Source organism: Mus caroli, chromosome X (assembly GCF_900094665.2).
Source record: "Mus caroli chromosome X, CAROLI_EIJ_v1.1, whole genome shotgun sequence".
NCBI classification, from domain to species: Eukaryota; Metazoa; Chordata; class Mammalia; order Rodentia; family Muridae; genus Mus; species Mus caroli.
Genome location: NC_034589.1, coordinates 119,242,096 through 119,262,652, shown reverse-complemented (window position 1 = coordinate 119,262,652; position 20,557 = coordinate 119,242,096). Strand labels below are relative to the sequence as shown.

Here is a 20,557-nt window from a genome sequence, read left to right as displayed (position 1 = left end):
GTGTGTGTGTGTGTGTGTGTGTGTGTGTGTGTGTGTGTGTGTGTGTGCGGGGGAAGGAAGATAATCGGTTCCATGGTGAAAACTGGCAACTAATCATATAATTTATTGACACTTTGATTTTCTAGTGCTTCATGTGTTTAAACATGGAATCGAAAACAGTTTTGGAATTTGAATCTCAGTGGTACATATCTGGGTTTGCATACAGTAATTCTATCTGAAAGTGGTAAGAGCAGAAATAACATACACAGTGGTAGAATGGCACATTTTCATTGCTCCTGGTCATTTGGCTATAGTTTGAGATGATATTTGGGGGGGCTGGGCTGTCTTTTCAAACTTTTTCCTTCCTTGGGCAATTAGTATTTTTCCTAATTTTGCTTTTCTGCTTTTATCTTATCATGTTGAAATGGAAGCTATGGTAAAGGGCCAGAATTTCCAGTGTAGAATGGGGGGAAAGTTTTAGAATATCAAATCAGGGTGATACTGGAATGGAACCAAACCATGTAACTAAGAAACTATGGAACTGGCAGGTCAAGGTGATCGAGCTCAGAAATGAAAGACAGGTAGAGAACTGCATAAGTCCCCAGTTCTGCTTCTAGAAAAAGGCAGGGAGGACTTTTTTTTTTGCTGTTGTTGGCTTATGATTCATTTTCTTTCTCATCTGTCCTACCTCCAAAGGCCTTCTAGTTTCTTTTTAACTCAGAATGTCTGCTTTGGCTCTTCCTACTAGGAATGACTATAAGAGAGATAAATGGATTATGTTTTGTTGTTGTTGTTGGTATAACTTCATTTGCTTATACTGGCAACCAACAAACCAAAAGATATCACAATTTCGATGACATGGAATCAGTATAATTACATTGTTTGTGAATATTTCTGTGTTTTCACAATCATCAGCACTATATTGTCTTTGGTATAAATCCTATGGAAAATCCACTGATGAAGTATATCTCTGTCTCATATAGGCCCTCTGGAACCAGAATGTGGTATGAGACTTATCAAGCTTGGGCTTTAGCAAATGAATATGTTTAGTGAATATAGACTAGAAGATAATAACACTTTTCGGATGGCCCCGAACAACATGCTTTAATTTATAAACTTTATTAGTTTCTTAGCAGAGACATATTGTTTAAAACATTATTTCAGTTTGCTTTTCACCAACTAGAATTGCTAGTATAACTCCGAATGAATGGGAGAAGACTCTGATAGTATGTAGTCAGCAGTTTACACAGATGGATGATGGTAGAATGTCTCCTACATGTCTGAGGTACTTCTCTTAACATCTGCCATATAATATTACTTTAAAAACTAATTATGAACATATAAACAGTCTTTTAAAATTCTTTTATGTTTTACAAAACTGTTAGAGAGCATCTTTAATGACTTTATATACATAAAGTAGTCTCAACTGCCAGTCAAAGTACTATTCTCCTCTCAATCAAATCTTCACTAAGTTAATCTCTTTAAGCCTTCTAGGTAGGGCAAATGTGGAACATTAACCATTACCCAAACAGGGAATTTATCCAAATGGGAAAAATATGAATGTAGCTTCCATGGGCTATAGCTATGAAGTTCAGCATTGCCCAAAGCTTTTATGGACAACTCAGCATTAAGTATCACTCTTTCTCTCTATTTGATGAAGTTCAATGGCTACCAGTGTCTATTCTATTAATATATAATAACTTTAAGTCCAAACACAGAACACTTCTGGGGAGTAGAAGCTAGTTAAGTCAAGTATACTAATTTAAAATGAGTAGCATTTGCATATTAGGTATTATTTTTTCTTTTTTTCTTTACTTGTCCAAATAGAAGGGGAAACATAAATTCAACCTGCCTAGTTTTTTTCCCCCTTAGATCTAGAAAGACATGAAAAGAACATATGAGGAAGTGATCTTGGAGAGAGTGATCAGACAAGCTGATTTGGTTATCCTGAAAGCAGTTACAATTTCTTACACCCACATGGTTTCAACTGAGACCAAGTTCTACTTGTCCTGCTTCATTTATGTAGCTCCCCACGCAGAGCAGCTTTCACGCCATAACCTGATCTGTTACAAAACAATACAACAACAACAACAAAATAAGCAAACAATTGATCCAGTACTCTCTGAGTTTTGAGGATCATGGCGATTCTCCCACTATTAATAATACTGGGCATCACATTATAGTGAAAACCAAAACTCAACTACATAAACAAACACTGACTTAGTTTCCTTACCGGAGAAGAGCTAATATAACACTCTTGAGTCAATTATTTTTAATGATTTAATTACGTTTATGGTTTTTAATCACCTTCTACCTAAGCCCCATGCTCATAAAATAACAATTAAAATATTTAATATTAAACACAGTGGGATTCCTAATTTCTGATTTTTTTCAAAGTACACAGTGTATAAGATATATTTACAGGGTTAAAACTTGCAAAATTGTTAGTTGTAGGGGCCTACTCAGATTCCACATATAACCAGAGATCAACTGACAAAACAAACAAACAAACAAAAAACAAAACAAAACATGTTTCTGAGAAAGTACACTTTCCTTTTATGGAAGAGGGACTTGATGTAGAATATTCACATATCACCAAACTATGTAAGCTACAGTGGGTCTTACCTGGATTTCTTGGAATTCGCTTTCTGCGGTCTCTGAATGCTGCACCTGACTGTAGGGCTTCCAGAAGATTATCCATCACTCCCGTCTCATCACCCTCTGGAGGATGAGAGAAATCAGAATTAATCTTACAGCAATTAAAGTTAAACTACAGGAAAATAAAGGGAAAAACTCCTGTCAGATTTACATAATACCCTTAAATTAAAGACATATATCTGTTTTAACTTAATGGCTCCTGTCAGTTTCTAGCATCACAGACTACTTTGCTTATTACGCACCATTAAGCAAAATTCATGCCAATCCCACTGTTCTTTCAACTTAAAGACCTTGTCTTTTGTATTATTGATGACACACTCAGTATGCAAATAAACAGTAGCTGATCAGCTACTGCTGCCTTCCTGTTAAGATTCTTCTAAGATATTCCTAAGCAAGAAACCACTGACCTGGCTTAATGCAATCAATGTGCAGGGCGCGATTTGATGAAGCAGAGTTATACAAGGTTAAATACTGATTGTATTAATACCATCAGCATTCAACCATCATCTGAGATTATCTCAAAAAGCACTACTTGCAAAACACATTTGCATTCAATTCTTACCTAATCCATATCCTTTACTCATTTTGAATTGCTGACATTCTATAAAGAAAAGGTGACCATAACACCTGAAAGGCCATATTTTATATTGAGAGACATCAGCCAAAAAAAAAAAAAAATCTCATTTGCTTTTTAGAATGCTGGTTCATGCCTAAAGACTTTACTTATAGGAAAGAATTATTAGAAACAAGAATGGAGAATACTCAAAGAATGTTGATGGAATTTCCTAACAGGAACAACATTTAAGACATTACACTGTACTCTTTGACAGCTCTGGCCATCAAGCACATTCCTGATATTCCTAACAGTATTTATAATAGAGTGTCTGTTGACAGGGAAGTTACTGTGCTGTATAGAACCCACAGGGACCTGAGTCTTCTCATGCCTTATTGTCTAGCTGATGAAAAGAACCCTACCTAGGTAGCTCCTATGAAGTAAATCTGGAGTATGGGATATTTGCAAGTAGGGAAGATAAGAAAAGAATGGAGGTTAAGGAAGAAGATATGATCTCCCATTCCAGTATAAGATTAAATTCAAATCTTATTTTGCTTTAAGACGCACTATCATATTACATGAAATTTTCTCTTATAGCATAAGAATAAGCTAAAATTACTATGCTCTTCATTTGATTTGAAACTTCTTCAATGTTGTAATTATTTATCCTTTTAAAATAAGCTATCTAAGACAGAATATTTAATACAAATGGAAAGGAAACATAGAGGTTCTCCAAACCAATGTCTGGTGAAAATGTAACAGAGAGCATACTCCCAGCTATTAGAGAAAAAGTGACTATGGTTTTTAAATATTAAGATCAGTGACATATTTAAATCATCAATCAATATCTAAAAGAATAACAAAGTAATAGTATAGATGGAATAATTAAATTCTATGTATTAAATGTTTTAAATTTGAAATTTGTCAGATTGTTCTTTACAGGTATGAATAAGGAAACTTAGACATCAAATGATATGTAAAGGGACTAAAGTATAAATCTTAAGTCATTCAGATTAAAGAAAATATATTTAGAAATAATGAGATACTTGACATATTTTATAAGACCAAGTCTTAGATCTCGTGCATATTTTCTTTTGTACACTTTAGTTCTGATTAGCTGGAATTCAACAGCACATGTGCCTTGTGGTCACCATATTGATCAGTACAATTAAAAGCAGTAGGAAGCCATGTTATTTGATCGAACTGGAATTTTAGAGAGGTTCGCCAAAAAGCACTATGGTAAAACACAAGGTGGAGAAATGTCTAAGAACAAAGCCTATATTGAAGCCAGATAAGAACCTCAGAGTGTCTGTCTTCACTTTCTCCCTTGCTGGAGACAAATTCTTTTTCTTGTGTGTGTCTCCATTGGGCCTACTTAACACCAGGCTTGCCAGTAATAGAGCTTCAGGCAACTTGCTTACCTCTGCCTCCCACCTCACTATAGAAATGTTGGAATTCTGGGCACTTAATTTATTATGGAAGGCTTTGAGATGAGTTCTGGGGATTCAAATTTGGGTCCTTTTGCTTTCACTTTCACAGCAAGCACTTGTATCTCCTAAGTGTTCTCTTCAGTCTCTTAACTGCAATATTTAACCAGAAGTCATGAAAAGAAGTATGGAATGCTGGAGAAGAAATCATGGAGAAGAAATTTATCCAGCTAAAGAACAATGAGAGGGTAACAATGCAAGTGGATCTCATGTGGTCTTGTGAAAATGGCAATTCTAAAGACTGCATAAACGAGCATGTACAAACAAGTGCACAGAACAGTGTGCCAAATGGCATATATTTACGGTTTCTATAAGTTAAATGAAAATATGAAATTTTATAATATAGCATGATGGATAATGTTTCACTAAAAATCTTTAATGATAGTCTACTTTGGTTAGAGTAAAAATATGGAATACAAACAAAAATATGGCAAAGATCCATCCTGTTCACTAGTGTTTTGTGAACTATTATGATATAGCACATTTCTCAACATCATTCCTTTCCTCACTCAGACACATTTCCGTATTTTCCCAGATGTTTACCTTTCTTAAGATTTAGAGGCATGGCTGGTGGTAGTGGTGCATGGCTTTAGCCCCAGCACTATGGAAGTAGAGGCAGGTGGATATCTGAATTTGAGGCTAACCTGGTCTACAGAGTGAGTTCCAGAACAGCCAGGGTTACACTGAGAATCCCTATCTTAGAACAAAAGAAAGAAAGAATGATAGATAGAAAGAAAGAAAGAAAGAAAGAAAGAAAGAAAGAAAGAAAGAAAGAAAGAAAGAAAGAAAAAAGAAAGAAAGAAGGAAAGAAAGCAAGCCAGTGATCCAGGGTTACACAGAGAATCCCCATCTTAGAAAGAAAGAAAGAAAAAAAGAAAGAAAGAAAGAAAGAAAGAAAGAAAGAAAGAAAGAAAGAAAGAGAAAAATAACATCAGCAGCAGCAACAAGAAGATTTAAAATCATGGACTACTGCTTATCTGTTTATGTTATGTTATATTTAACTAAGTCGTAAACCATTATAACCATCAATTTTTTTTTTTTCTCATTACACAGCACTCACACCCTGGGGGTGATACTGTTGCTGTTGTCAACACATATACTATATAGTGCTTCAAAAACCACAACAGGAACAGTAAGAACAGATTTTTATAAACATCTTACACTTATCAAAGAGAAGAATGACATTTCTTCAGTCCATTACATTTTCATCTGCTCCATGCTAACTTTAAAAGAAGCTGAGTGATTCTCATAGAATGTCCAACCTTCACAGATCTAAGTTTTACAAATATAATCACAGGGCCAATCTTTATTTCTTCCAAAACAAAATGAAAACCATTATGGCCACTGGAAAAATGTTACTTTTCATTTTGAGTGAATTTAAGTGAAATTTGGTTTGTGATTGAATTGTGTGAGAATGATAGTTCACTTAAAATTTCCAAGTTCGTATAACTATGAATTCATATTTATATGTAATTAGTAGTGAGTGACTTTTTATTGTGTACAAAGTTAACTCAATGGGACAATGTGTTCATTTTCTATCATAAAAGAAGAATATTAAACACAGAAAAGCTGCTTTTTAAAAAATGAACAGTACTTATTTTGCCAAGTAAAGGAATATCACGAGGTAATTTTGTAATGCTTTTTAGCAACTGATATGATTATATGTGGGTATGGCTGAGAAGTAACAATCAACAGTTCACTTTATAATCTCTCCTTACACAGTCACCAAGAACACTGAGGAGCTAGGCCTGCTGCATGCAGTCTCAGGCCTGTGAGCAGTTTCTCATCTGATGAAAGGAAAGGTGTGGGTGACACCTTCTGCCTCATGTTTCCCATGGGATTTATCATTCAGTAGATGGTGAAGCTCCATTTTCAGCATTAAAGTTAACCAACATGGTATTGACTTATTTCCCCAAAAGTATTTGGAGATGCTATGGATTAAAATAAACACTAGGTAAATTAATATTCTCTGCTATGCTTTTGTGCAAAACTATTCCCTGATGGCTAGCACATACTGATGTGAGAGAATTCTCTATGGGCTTCTCACAATTTCTAAATGTTTTAAAAATCTATTTTTATGGCAATAGTCTTACATGACACAAAGCTTCTAAGGTGAATGGTAGGTTTGTCTGCTTTAAAAATAAGTTATATGTTTCTCCAGGGCAAATGTAGCTTTGCACTGAGTTCATTATAATAGATTAGGGATACCTAATCTTAGGGCTCCTCTGGAGTACTTCAAAGACATTGTATTTGTACCATCCATCTTGCAATACCTTTGTACCCTTCTATGGAAGTTGAAGAGCAAAGAAAATTATAAGAAAATGAGAACATATAACTTATATTGTTAACTATACTATGTGTGACAGTTGAATGTCTGACATAAGAGTTATGGGTCTTCCATAAATATTGTTGCTTTACCGTTTACAATTCTTTGCTTTCATTCTGGTATCAAGTACTGTTAATTCAAATATTCTTTATCTATTAACTAAACAGTGTAATGGGCACTTCTATTATTGAAGATGGCACTCTAGTTCACTAGGCTTAAGAATTACTAATCTAAACATAATATGAGTTCAATGTACTTTATCTTAAATGCTTGGGGATAGATGATTTAATTTTCACAGTTTGTTGGATTTTATAATATTTGTGTATATTTTATCAGTTGAGCATATCTAATCTAAAATCCAAGTATTTTCAGAAGTTTCCAATTTGGGAGAGGTTCAGATTAAGGATGTAATTTCCTAAAATCTTAAAACTCTGAGCATAATGAAATGACTTCATTATAGTTTTCTCAAATTTTCCATTTACAAATGAAGATCATTGTCAAAACGGAAGAAAGTCAATATCAACTAGTAGTAAGTGACCACGAAAAAAAATGTTTCTTACTGAGGCTAGGACCCTGCTATATGAGATAGTACTTGTATATATTAATTATAAAATTTCAACTACACTTTCTAAGAACTAGACAAACATGGATAGAAGATATGAATCAGTAAGGCTCAAATAAAGCCTCCAAAACCATTAAATTTCTGTAGTGATTTAGGTATTGTAGTTACATGTAAATGAAAGAGCAATAGAAGCCATCAACAGGTGTACAGTTTGAAGTGTTTCAATAGATAGATACATACACATGTAACCACCACCGTCAAGGACAGAACCACCCTCTCTTTCTTATCTCTAAAACCCACGGAAACTACTGATATTAGTTTTGACTGTTGTTATTATATGCTTTACAATTGATTTTAGTATTTATTTTTACTATGTTTGTTTTAGTATGGGTGTTTTGCCTGTATGCATGTCTGTGTACCATCTGCGTGCCTGGTGACCGTAGAGGACGAAAGAGGGTATTGGATCCCCTGGAACTGGAATTACAGATGGTTGTGAATCACCATGTAGGTGCTAGTGATCAAACACAGGTTCTCTGGAAAACCTGTCAGTGTTCTTACCTGCTGAGCCTTCTCTCAAGCCTTTTCTTTCCTCTTATATATTTTTATGGTATGGGGTTTAAAACCTGCACTTTGTGCTTATTGAGCAAGAACTCGACCATTGAACTCCATCCCTACTCCCAGCTCAAACAAATCTCAATAAGGAAAGAAGTGGAGGTAATTTTGAATCAGCATAGTCACTTGAGAGAGTAGGTATGTCCAGCATGATAAGCCATGAGGAGAGAAAGACCTTTCGAAAGACCCACGTTTATGGTGAGATAGAAATGATCAGAGAACAGATATAAATGGGCTTAGACTATCAAAGGAAGCAGATCCAAAGGGCTTCAAGCAACTCTAAAAAATCCATGGTTAGATCTTCTGAGGAAGGTAGTGTACTGAAGGTGACATTCAAGACCAGCCTCATAGCAGTCTACAAAAAAGACCATCATGAGAGAGAAATCAATGGTGAAAAAAGAATAGCATTTAGTCCACAGTGGCACATATTGTTCTGCTTAAAAGCATGGGCCAACTTGGTCCATTTGGACACATTTGGTAAAAGCCTATGTAGAAAAGTCAAATTGGTTTGGTGAGCAAGGGCATCAGCAGTAGAAAGGAAGCTGACTGCATAAGAAGGCAGTGACAAGAAGTCCCTTCCAGTCTGCACCAGCACCGGGTCACCTTGGGAGCAGAGTCGGCAGACACACCAAAGGTCCCAAGAGGACTCTCCACACGATCTTAGGACCACCAGTGAGTGGAACACATCATCTGTTCCATTCCAATCGCACGGGACCAGCATTAGGGAAGTAGACACCCCGATCTGACCAGGGTCATAAGTCCCTTCCTGTAGGCACCAGAACCAGGTCACTTGGACGAGGAGTCGGAACACTCCCAAAGTTCCTAGAGGACAGCTTCTGAGGCAGACCCCTTTTTGGGCTCCAGACATCTGGGCACCTTTCCTGCCAGAGGACAGGTGTCCTTCCCGCCCGGGAGGGCTTTGCTGGAACACCTGGGGAAGCCATCTTGGTTCCCGGATCCCTCGTAGGGAAGTCTGTGCCGGTGAGAGTGTGGATTACAGAAGCTAACAGCTTCTGGGACAGGCCCTGTTTCAGGCCTTCATCTTTTGCCAGGTGGCAGGTCTGAACGCCAGATATCTCTGCACCTTCCCTGAAAGAGGAGAGCTTGCCTGCAGAGGGTGGTCGGACCACTGAAAATCAGGAGAGATCTAGTCTCGAGGTCTGCTGATAGAGGATAACAGAATCACAGGAGGAACAGCAAGATTTTGCTGAAAGGACCTTGATATAGCTGTCTCTTTTGAGACTATGCCAGGGCCTAGCAAACACAGAAGTGGATGCTCATAGTCAGCTATTGAATGGATCACAGGGCCCCCAATGGAGGAGCTAGAGAAAGTACCCAAGGAGCAAAAGGGATCTGCAACCCTATAGGTGTAACAAGAATATGAACTAACCAATACCCCCCAGAGCTCGTGTCTCTAGCTGCATATGTATCAGAATATGGCCTAGTTGGCCATCAGTGGGAAGAGAGGCCCATTGGTCATGCAAACTTTATATGCCTCAGTACAGGGGAACACCAGGGCCAAGAAGTAGGAGTGGGTGGGTAGGGGAGTGGGGGCGGAGGGTATGGGAGACTTTTGGGACAGCACTGGAAATGTAAATGAAGAAAATACCTAAAAAAAAAAGAAGATATCATTAAAAATGTTCTTTACATTATTCAAGTTTCTATAACTCAAGACCTCTCAAGAAGACTATGAAGGCTCAGGATAAGGATCTGACTTGGAAAGTGCTCATATAACTCTAAGACACTACAATGCACTTATTTGCCATCACTTTTTCCCTTAGTTTTAGTTTATGTGTATGGGTGTTTTGCCTGCATGTATACATGTGTAACACAAAGCTACAGTGCCTGTGGAGGCCAGAAGATGATAGCAGGAATTGGAGTTACAGACTACTCTGAGCTAGATTTAGAGTTACAGATGGTTGTGAGCTGTCATGCTGCTCTGAACTGAACCTGGGTTCTCTGCAAGAGCAATGTTTTTAACCACTGAGCCCTCTTTCCAGCCCCAAATGATGTGATTTGATAGAGTGTCTTTTATAGTGTTGATATTCAATAATGTAAGGGACCCCAAACTGAGTTCCTCAAACACTCTGAAATCTAGTCTAATGTACTTACTCTACTGAATAAATGGTTATTTATTTGGTGCCTGAAAAAAAAAAAAAAAGGCAGTGACAAGTGGAGCACAAAAAGAAGCAATGTTAGAGTCAATCTTTCTCACATAATCTATCATGGTCCAGATTAAGAACATGTGCATTATGTATGGCTTTGCACAGGACACAGAATTAGAAAACTGCTCACTTATCAAAGAAGAAGCAAACAAAATCTTTTCTCAGGAATCCACAAAAAATGAAGGCCCTGGGCTGATAAATAGCTCTCACAGTTTAACTTGGAACAACAGGAGAGAATAAAGACCAAGAAATGCCCCTGCAATATGGCGAAAACAGTACATCATGCTGCAAACATTAATATATCCGGCTAAGCCTAAGAGTAGCACCACATGTGAGTCAGAAATAAGAGAAATCAAACTGACTTCACAGATGTAAAAGAATCCTGAACGATGTGCATTGTAGTCCACAGCACCTAGAATGCCACTAACTGATGTCAGGATTTTTCTGGTTTGTGTTTTAATTTTAAAGAAGTTAATGGTGATTTCGACAAACCAGCAGATGGTCCCTACGATAATGGTTTATGAAGTGATTTACAGACAGAAACTGTGGTAAAAAGAATCAAGATATTATTCCAAAGAGATTAAAAGCAGGGATAAATAGAAAGCATGGTGTTCTAAGAGAAGCGACAAAGGCAGATGCTCCTGTTCAAAAGGATCTGAAAAACTTGCAATCACTGGAGCTTAGAAGAAACCGCCAAAAACCCTGAGCTAAGCTGGGGCAGTTCGATGATTATACTATACAGTGAATAACATTTGCTAGAGAAAATAGAAAAACACTGCATTCCCAGGTTCTGGACGTTTACATAATTAAACTCCTGTACTTAAAATTACAAGTATGGGGAAGGGGAGGGGGACAGAATGTTCCACAAAGTATACTTATACTCCTTTCGTTACCTTATCTCATTGTCAGAACAGATGAGCAATGCATTTCCACCAATGAAGTAAACCACAGAGTCCACATAAACATCAAAGTGCATAGCATTCTTTTGAGATACTTTCAACTTAAGGGAACTGTTTTAGGTATGTAGAGTCATGGGATATACATTGGGGGGGGATGGATAATGTCATAAGGTATTTGGAAATTTCATTCTAAACCCATGAACGAGGAGCCCTTAGTTGATTTTGCCCCAATTACTTACATGTGTGCTCTGTAAGAGTTTATCAGGGAAATTGAGTTGGAGAATTAAGGATGCCTGATATATTTGCATCTTAAAGAGAAGCTTGTTAACACAAATGAATAGATTTCTAATGGTAGACTTTCTATGTAGGAACTTTTTGGCCAGAGGCACATTTCTGGCAGCTTGCCTGAGGAAAGAGAGCTTAATAGGAAATGGTAGTTAAAAAATAATGTTTATGCTTACTCATTTTCTCTTCAGTTACCTATATGCTAGAAATATTTGTAGTTGAAAATTATGTGTTCTATAAATAAACAAGCACCCAATAAACCTGAATGTTAATTTTTACCAGGAAAAAACATTGTTGATGCTGCTGGTAAAATATCTCACATCCAATAATTAATATTTCAAAGAGACCTTTGAAATACTTTGTGTGTTTTATCAGAATCAATCATTTACTAAGGGCATGAAACACTAGTGAAAAGAAAAGTAAGGAAAGCAAGTCTTTCAGATAAGATAAGGCAAAGATTTTTTGGAGGTAGGAATATTGATAACATCTAGCATTTACTGAGAGCCTAATATAAACCACACAATATAAACCCAATTAAAATTAGATTCCATTTTGTTTTTCAGGCAAAGAAACCAAAGCAAAGATAGATAATTGAATTTCTCTGGTTCATGGAACTGAGAATGGCCAGACAGAGAGAACCAACAAAAGAACACAAATGCCTTGAGTAAGGATGAACCCTAGCTCTGATAGTTACTAGCAACTTGTCTCCATTTTGTTACAACCTCTATGCCAACGATAGTTTTTATTTCTTGAATGGCTTATTAAAAGTAAAGAAGAATATCATATGCTACACAACAATGTCAGAAATTCAACTTTCAATCCCCACCATCTTGTTTCCATACACAGCCACTTTCATTCATAATGCATCATTTTTAAAATTTTTTATTAGATATTTTCTTTATATACATTTCAAATGCTATCCCGAAAGTTCCTTATTACCCCCCTCCCCAACATGCTTCCCTACCCACCCACTTCCACTTCTTGGCCCTGGCATTCCCCTGTACTGGGGCATATAAAGTTTGCAATACCAAGAGACCTCTCTTCCCGGTGATGGTCGAGTAGGCCATCTTCTGCTACATATGCAGCTAGAGACACGAGCTCTGGGGGGCGGGGGGGGGGGATACTGGTTAGTTCATATTGTTATTCCACCTATAGGGTTGCAGATCCCTTTAGCTCCTTGGGTACTTTCTCTAGCTCCTCCTCCATTGGGGGCCCTGTGTTCCATGTTATAGATGACTGTGAACATCCACTTCTGCATTTGCTAGGCCCTGGCATAGCCTCATATGAGACAGCTATACTAGGGTCCCTTCAGCAAAATCTTGCTGGCATATATAATGCCTCATTTATGGCAGCTTTTGTACTATATGAACAGAATTTAGTTGTGACATAGACTTTAGGGCTAGTGGAACATAAAGTATTTAGCAGTCAGCTCTTTATAGAAAAGTTGTCCATCCTGCTCTAGAGCACATGCTGCCAATGGAAACACTATATGGATCTTCAAATTTGCTTCTGAGGCATTGAAGGACCTTTGCAAGAGCCAGTCAAATAAATCAGGCTTCACCATCATGGAAAGTAAGTGAGAACAAACTACAATATCAAATTGTGCTCATATATACTAGAATTGCTTGCTTCAGCTCCTTCATTGAGGCACGAGTCCATAGGCCGTCCTTCATGCTTTGCTATGCAGGTTTTGTGTTTCTTTGCTAGTTTCAAATAGGGTAAGATATGAATCATTTGTAATCTGAAGACAGCCATCTACAAGCTAGTATACCTGGAAGTGATTGCTTGAATTTAATAGTTATCCAAAAAGCTTCTTTGCATGTTCCTTTGTGTCTAGCACAGGTACAGCTAAGTGTGGAGTGGAAATGCCTTTGCAAAGCCTGCCATTATGAGAATATACCCAGGCAGTTGTAACAAATGTCCCAAATCCAACAGAAAAGGTAGTCCACTGCCAGGTATATAAAAACATGTTGTAAAGGAAGGGACTGCAACTCTTAATTGCTGATGGTTGACATGCAAGGAGTAAGTGGACAATTCATCAGCTGTCAATCTAACTTTCGAATTGTACTGTTCTTCTCTTGCTTTTCAGATTCTATAATGAATCACCTTTCCCACCAAGTTCCTGTGCAACCGCAGAAAGGCAATTAATAACTTCACTGTTTTTATTAGCATATATTCCTTCTCACTCCATAGATTTGCATAGCAACTCTTAGATGCAGGGAGTTCATGTGTATATGAAATTTTCTAATTTTTTAAATAAATAAGTGTGTGCAGCAGTGGGGTAGGGTTGTCATGCACTTGACACAGCACACTTGTAGAGAGGTCACAGGACAGTATTCCAGAATAGCTTCTCACATTCCACCTTGTTTAGGTAGGGTCTCTGGTATTTCTGCTTCTCTAGTGCATACTCTAGCTATCTGACTCTGGATCTTTAAGTTGGTTCTGGGGATCACACTTTGCTTACATGGAGGTAGGATTGAAAATTGATTGAATTTTTGACACTGTTGTGTGTAGCATATGATATTTTCTTTACTTTTAAGAGCAATTTGAGCACTTTAACTGAATCATCTCCCGTGCCTCTGTATTTTTCTGAGCATTTTAATTGGAGAGTGCACACTGATGCATCCTTTATAAATAGCCACTTCATATTCAGTAATATATTGAACATTTTATAAAATTTATTTTTATTATTTTTAAATGTGTGTGTGCGTGCCTGCGCAGGTTTGTGCATATGAATGTATGTTCCCCAAAAGAAGGTGGATGCTTAGAGGTGTTAGAAACTCTGGTAGTAAGAAACCTGACATGGATGCTAGGAATTGAACTAAGGTCTTCTGCAAAAGCTTTACTGCTGAGCCATCTCTCCAACTCCAATACCCACTACAGTCATTTTTAGACAAAACAACAATGTTTCTCTTTTAAAAGGCAAAATCAGTTTGGGTAAGAGGCAAACAAAACAAATAGGTAATTTAAGACTTCTCATCTAAGAAGAGGTATAAATACAAAATTGTTTTGTTTGTTTGTTGGTTGGTTGGTAGGTTGGTTGGTTGGTTGGTTGGTTGTTTTTTGTTACCACTGCTTCTAGACATGGGACACCAAATGCCCTTTCCCAGAGGTGTCTGGTTGTAGTTTCCATATCAATCTAATATGTATTCTAAAGAGTCTTCACTCACTACTGTTAAGGGGTTTTTTTTTGGGGGGGGGGATATAGGCTATTGAAGGAGCAAGATGGTGACAATCTGTGCTACTACTCCCACTGCTCTCTTTTTACTTCTGAAGAATTGAGATCCTTCAGTGACTTAGAAGCTCAGAAGGAAGATAAAGAAAACAGGGAATGTCTACCATTTAAAAAAAAACTACTGATTTAACAGTTTGTGACAGATGTTAAATGGTTTTGATAAATGATTCAGTCATTGTAAGGATCTGTGCAGGAATAAGGAGGAGCATGAAAGAGTTCAAAGCAGCTCTGTGATCAAGCTGCTCAGAGAATTGATACACGATTCCAATCTGCAGCCAAGATGCTATCCTTGAATGTACAATAGTCCTTCACTACTGTTATCATCTCAATGTTCTATTGTCATTACTGTTGCATTAAGACAGAGGCTATACAGGCATCCCAGTCTGGCCTGGAATTCACAATTCTTCTGCATCAGCTTCCTGAGTGCAAGAATTACAGGCAGCTACCATCATCTTAAGCTAAACAAATAATATTTTCATTCTTTCTGCAGTGGTGGCTATCAAAACTATGGCCTTTCATATTTCTAATGAGCTACATCTCCAGTCCTTTTCTTCAATATCTTTTATTTCCATTGTTATGTACCCATATACTCTACACATGTGTACCTACTGATAACATTTACTTTTGTTTTCTCTTCTGTGACTTGGCAACTAACTATTGTTGTATCTTTGAGTCCAATAGCTTCCTATGCCATCTAAAGTAAAGACGAACTGATTGAAAGATGGGTGGAGAGACTTTTGAGTGAAAAACTCTTTAATTAAAGCTACCATTTACAGGCATACTATCTTATGGATGGATGTCTTCAGATTACAAAACAATCCATCCGATTTGAAACCAATAGAGGAATACAAAGCCTGAACTGCAAAGCATAAAGGGCTACCTGGGACTCTTGCCTCGGGAAAAGAGCTGAAGATATACACTTGTAGTATATAAACACCACTTCTTAACATTGCAATTTACATCATTGGAACAATATGGAAAAAGGAAAGATTTGCTGCAAGATTTGCAAGTCTTGGTATAAAAATCAGAAGAATTAACCTAATTCACCTTTTCCCCCTTCCTTCCTCCCTCTCTCCCTTCCTTTCTTCCATTCCTACTTTCAAGAAAAAAAATCAAGGCAATAATAATTAAGTCACTTAGTATTTTAAAATTTTTCTTGGTGCAAAGCTTTTCCAACTTCAAGGTTTCTAAAATTAAACCCTTCCGAATGTCCACGAACACAGGACAATAAAACATAGGATGATGATTCCTTAGAGAAAAACCTATAGTTACAGTCTGGTGAGCAAAAACTATGGGTTCCATTGAATTATGTGGGTTGATTGGGTAAAAGGAAATGGCACAGAATTACAAAAAAGACATCAAATACCTTAGAGATATAATCGTGTTAAACTCTGTTATTTGTGCATCTTTTAAAATGAAGTCATAAATAATATTAATACCCCACGAAGTACCCTACTAAACACCCCATTAAAAGCTAGCAAAACTGAGGAAAAGTTGGCATTTAGAGCTCATCATTCCTTAGAACTCAACATCACAAATGCTTTAGGTTGAGATGTATATTTGACCTTTGTATTGCTTTGATTTTAATTCAAGAACCCCCATGGCTTCTCTCATATACTATGCTATAAAACAACTATGCTATCTTATCAGACTTCTGCTGCACCACTCCCATAACTATTTTTATACTGTATTAAAATGGATAGGTCTCTAGTCAGAGTTTTGAGGGGAACTATTATTTATTTAGGCAGGCTTTAAACTCTATGTAGCCCAGACTGGCCTTGAACTCCTCCTGATTCTCCTACATGAATTCCTAGTGCCTGGATTACAGACGTATGTCATAATGCCCAGTGAGAATGAGCAGTGTTTGTGTGTGTTTGGGTGTGTGTGTGTGTGTGTGTGTGTGGTTGTGACTAACTAGAAAAGATTTATGATTTCAAACTGATTGTGGCTATGGCTCTGGTTCTTAAAACAGCTGGCTCTGGAGAGTGTGATAAGGAAGCACTGCTTTAGTCATCAGTCTCTCAGCCTATTCTTCATGAACTCTTCCAAGGTATCAGTGTAGAACCACTGAGCACTTATTCAGTGCATGATCCCAGATCAAACGCAGAAGGAACTATCAGGAGATCCTCCTAAGGTAATGTATGCTTGTTCCCTTGATGCAGGTCAGATTGGAAGAGAATTTGTACTTACTAAAGAGCTTTGCTGCTTAAGCAGAGAAGAAATAAAATCTTCTTTGGAAAAAAAATCTCTGCTTATTTGATACATAATATGGCAAAGGAGAAAAATATTGCATATTAATAATTAATACTAGCCAACTTTCACGTTATGCTTTAGGCATGGATCAAATACTCGTAGGAGTCAAGGGTCTAGTAAGGCAGTTGTTTTAGTAAGGTCCATATGCTTATAGATTGCCTCAGACAAATCTATCATAAAGGAGAACACTAGTGATTTTATTAAATAAGGTATTCAAGACTTTATCTGGCTTATCCACTGAACAGTAATTTTTTTTTTACTATTCATAATTATTTTCCCTCTCCAAATAAAAAATGGCATTTGCCAAAGGGTATAGGAGAGGATACCAAAAGCTCTTGGCAAAGATTTAGGTCAAGGTAATACTGTGTTCCTTTTATGATTTGTTCATCTAAACTCATCTCTAAAATCTTTGCATACTATCTGATCTCACTCAGGATGCTTTGTGTCCTATTTATAGCCTATATAAACAGAGGGAAATTGCAGCCCACAAAGAAATGATAAGGACCATCTTTCACTCAGAGCGTCCATGGCAGCTAGTGATTTTTAGTATAGGGGAAATTTATCCCCATCCTTTCAAAGAAATACACTATGTGTGCTCTTATGACATATGGTGTTCTGGGGTATTTTACAGTACTATGCCATTCTATGTTAGGGAAAAGAAGCCAAATGATAGATTACAATTTCTTTAAAGGAATTACTAAACCCAAGGAGCTTTCAAAGTATCACTGTGTTTGTTTTAGCACGTAATCATTCATATTAACAGTGCCTTCAAAAAAAGAGAGAATATACTTAGGGAATCTTTTAATTTTTGAGATTTGGTGATATTTTAAAGTTTACCTTAAACTGAGAGCACAGTGGAAAAAAAAAAGGTAACTCCTACATCAGAATCAATCCTGGAATAATTAAGATGCAGTGGATTGATTAATCATTCACTCACTCATAAGGTATCATTTAGATACTGGTACTCAGGTTATTCAAACATTGTTTGATCTAATTAGAATGATCGTAGCATATTCATTTGGAATAAAGAAAAAACAATGTTATATTAATCAACATATCAAATATGTCTATGAAGAAATACTATGTAAACAGAAGAAATATAGCCATGGGAGGCTGGTATCCTGTTAGGTGTCTTTTCAAAGGTCTGTTTCCCAGGGTGCAGTAACAAGGAGAAAGTCTTCTTACTTAAAAGTTCCTTTTAAATGCCAAAACTCTGCAGTGGAATTCTTTTAAATGTCAAATAGCCTATAAATGATCAACCAGGGTAGGGTAGATTTTTAGCTCCATCCATAACTGAAAATGATTATGGAATAGTAGGATGTTCCCCCTCTACTGGAGAATTAGGATTTTTATTAGCTTGAACTATATGAAGTTGGCATTTTTATAGGTCAAAAGTGGTCAAATTGCAGCAATTCCGTATGGTTTGAGATAAGATTTAGAAGCAAAGTTAAGCAATTTAAGCTACTATTAACCCTGCAAGAAAATATATGCAAACAAGAGAGAGGTAGGCAAACACATGTAGGATACAGCACAACATAAAAAGCAATTCTAAAACAGATCACTAGAAAACTAGACTTCTAACAGTTCTTACAATCCACAACATAAACTCCATATTCTCAGTCTGCACAAGTTAATAATGTAAACACAGTGACAACTGGATCACTCAGAAATCCAAGGCTTGGAACATCAGCAGCTTTCTCTTTGGATTATTATTTTGATGATGGAGATGGTGACTACTTTGGTTGAGGTTACTACTTTGTTTCTTTCCCTAAAATTTAGGAACAGTTTCGCAAGATCTCCTAGATTTGGCCCCTTTTCCTCAAGCCAGCATAGGGATACAAGACAGCTTATCTTGTCATTTTAATGAAACATCTTTGAGGTATGATTTCACTGGGGAGAGATTTAGAAATCAAAGCTTAAGCAGGGTTTGTGGAAGTAAGTTAATGCAGTGCTGAGAAAAACACAATCTCCAGAACTCATTTTTCCCTCAGCAAGCATTAATGAATGTCAAACCTTTATAGATTAGTTAATATATTTAGAGATAGAGAATACTTGTTTATTTTTCTGAAACTTAATTCAGCCAGTACTTCAGTGAGAATTGAATAAATAAATCCAATTATTATAGTGGCTTTCAGAGGAAAATTCAGCAACATTTGCAAAAAAAAGTCAAATTTATTTTTTCTACCATAAGCATGTAAAATAATGACAACTACTTTAATATTCCCAAGCATATCAATATGTCTGCCACATTTCTACTTTCTTATTAATTGTAATTTTATTTTTGTGCACTTGAATTTATCAGATAGGAGAACAAACCAACCAACTCAGTTCAACCAAACACCTAATTACATTTTTCATGCTCTTTGTCATTTTGGCGAGTCTCTTGTAAAAGAACGTCAGCATGACTTTTATTAATGTCAGAGAATGCATTTTTTCCTTTTGATAGAAGAAGAAAAGACCTTTCACATTCAGAATTCAATTTTTTCTCCTAACATTTCCAATGACACAAACATATGGTAAATAAAATTATTCTAATAAATATTAGAACCAGTGGACCAGTGAGTGAGATTCTGTGCATGCTGTGAATATATTGAAAACAAAAGTGCATTTGAAATATAAAAATCATTGAACTTTTAAGAAACACTGAATAATTCAATAGTTTTTTTATAAAAAGGAAAAATTGTAGACAATAATAATGATTAGTCAAGCTCTGTTTATGTATCAGAGAGGGTTGCCAAACATGATGAAAAACTTTTCAAGTTTGACACAGTGAAATATACTAGTTACAAAAGTCTGCTTTAGCTGATGGGAGTAAATGCAGAGACCCACAGCCAAATATTAGGCTGGGAGAACCCCCAAAGTGGAGATACCCACTGGGCCCTTCGAATTGAGCTCTGGAAACACTGTGTAAGAGAAGGAGGAAAAATTGTAGGAACCAGAGCAGTCAAGGACTCTAAGAGAACATGGCCCATAGAATTAACTAAGGAGGGCTCATAGGGGCTCACAGATACTGTAGTAGGAATCATGGAGCCTGCATGGGTCTACATGGGTTCATGGTAGGTCCTCTACAGATATACAATGTTTGTTAGCTTGGTGTTTTATTGAGAATCCTAACAGTAGAGATGGGTGTATCTCTGACTCTTTCACCTGTTCTTGGGAACATTTTCCTACAGCAGGATTGCCTGTTCCAGCCTTGATATGAGGGCTAGTGCCTAGCCTTACTTAATTTTGTTATGATATGTTAGATTGATATCCCTGGGAGTGCTATTCCTTTCTGAAAGGAAAGGGAGCGAATCTGGAGAATATGGGATGTGTGGGAAAACTGGATGAATGGAGGGAATGGAAACTGCAGATGGAATGTATTGTATGAGAGAATAAAAAAAAGTCTGCTTTCTGTTTTCTCATGAAGAGTATAGTTACAGTTGGGTAAGATACAATTTGCTAAATGCATGAAACTCAAGAAGAATGAAGACCAAAGTGTGGACACTGTGCACCTTCTTAGAATTGGGAACAAAACACCCAGGGAAGGAGTTACAGAGACAA

General features: G+C 36.8%; 1 protein-coding gene across 4 annotated transcripts in view; it reads right to left on the bottom strand.

The window, feature by feature from the left end:
- Positions 1–20,557, bottom strand: part of Diaph2 (diaphanous related formin 2) — a 678,308-nt gene that overhangs the window by 130,233 nt on the left and 527,518 nt on the right. For 3 of the 4 annotated variants that reach the window (XM_021152792.2, XM_021152793.2, XM_029473659.1), the window contains one exon: positions 2,605–2,700. In XM_021152792.2, the coding sequence (XP_021008451.1) occupies positions 2,605–2,700 (96 nt within the window). Of the gene's footprint in view, positions 1–12; positions 2,043–2,604; positions 2,701–20,557 lie in introns of those variants that run through there. The other variant, XM_029473660.1, reaches the window with a different exon arrangement.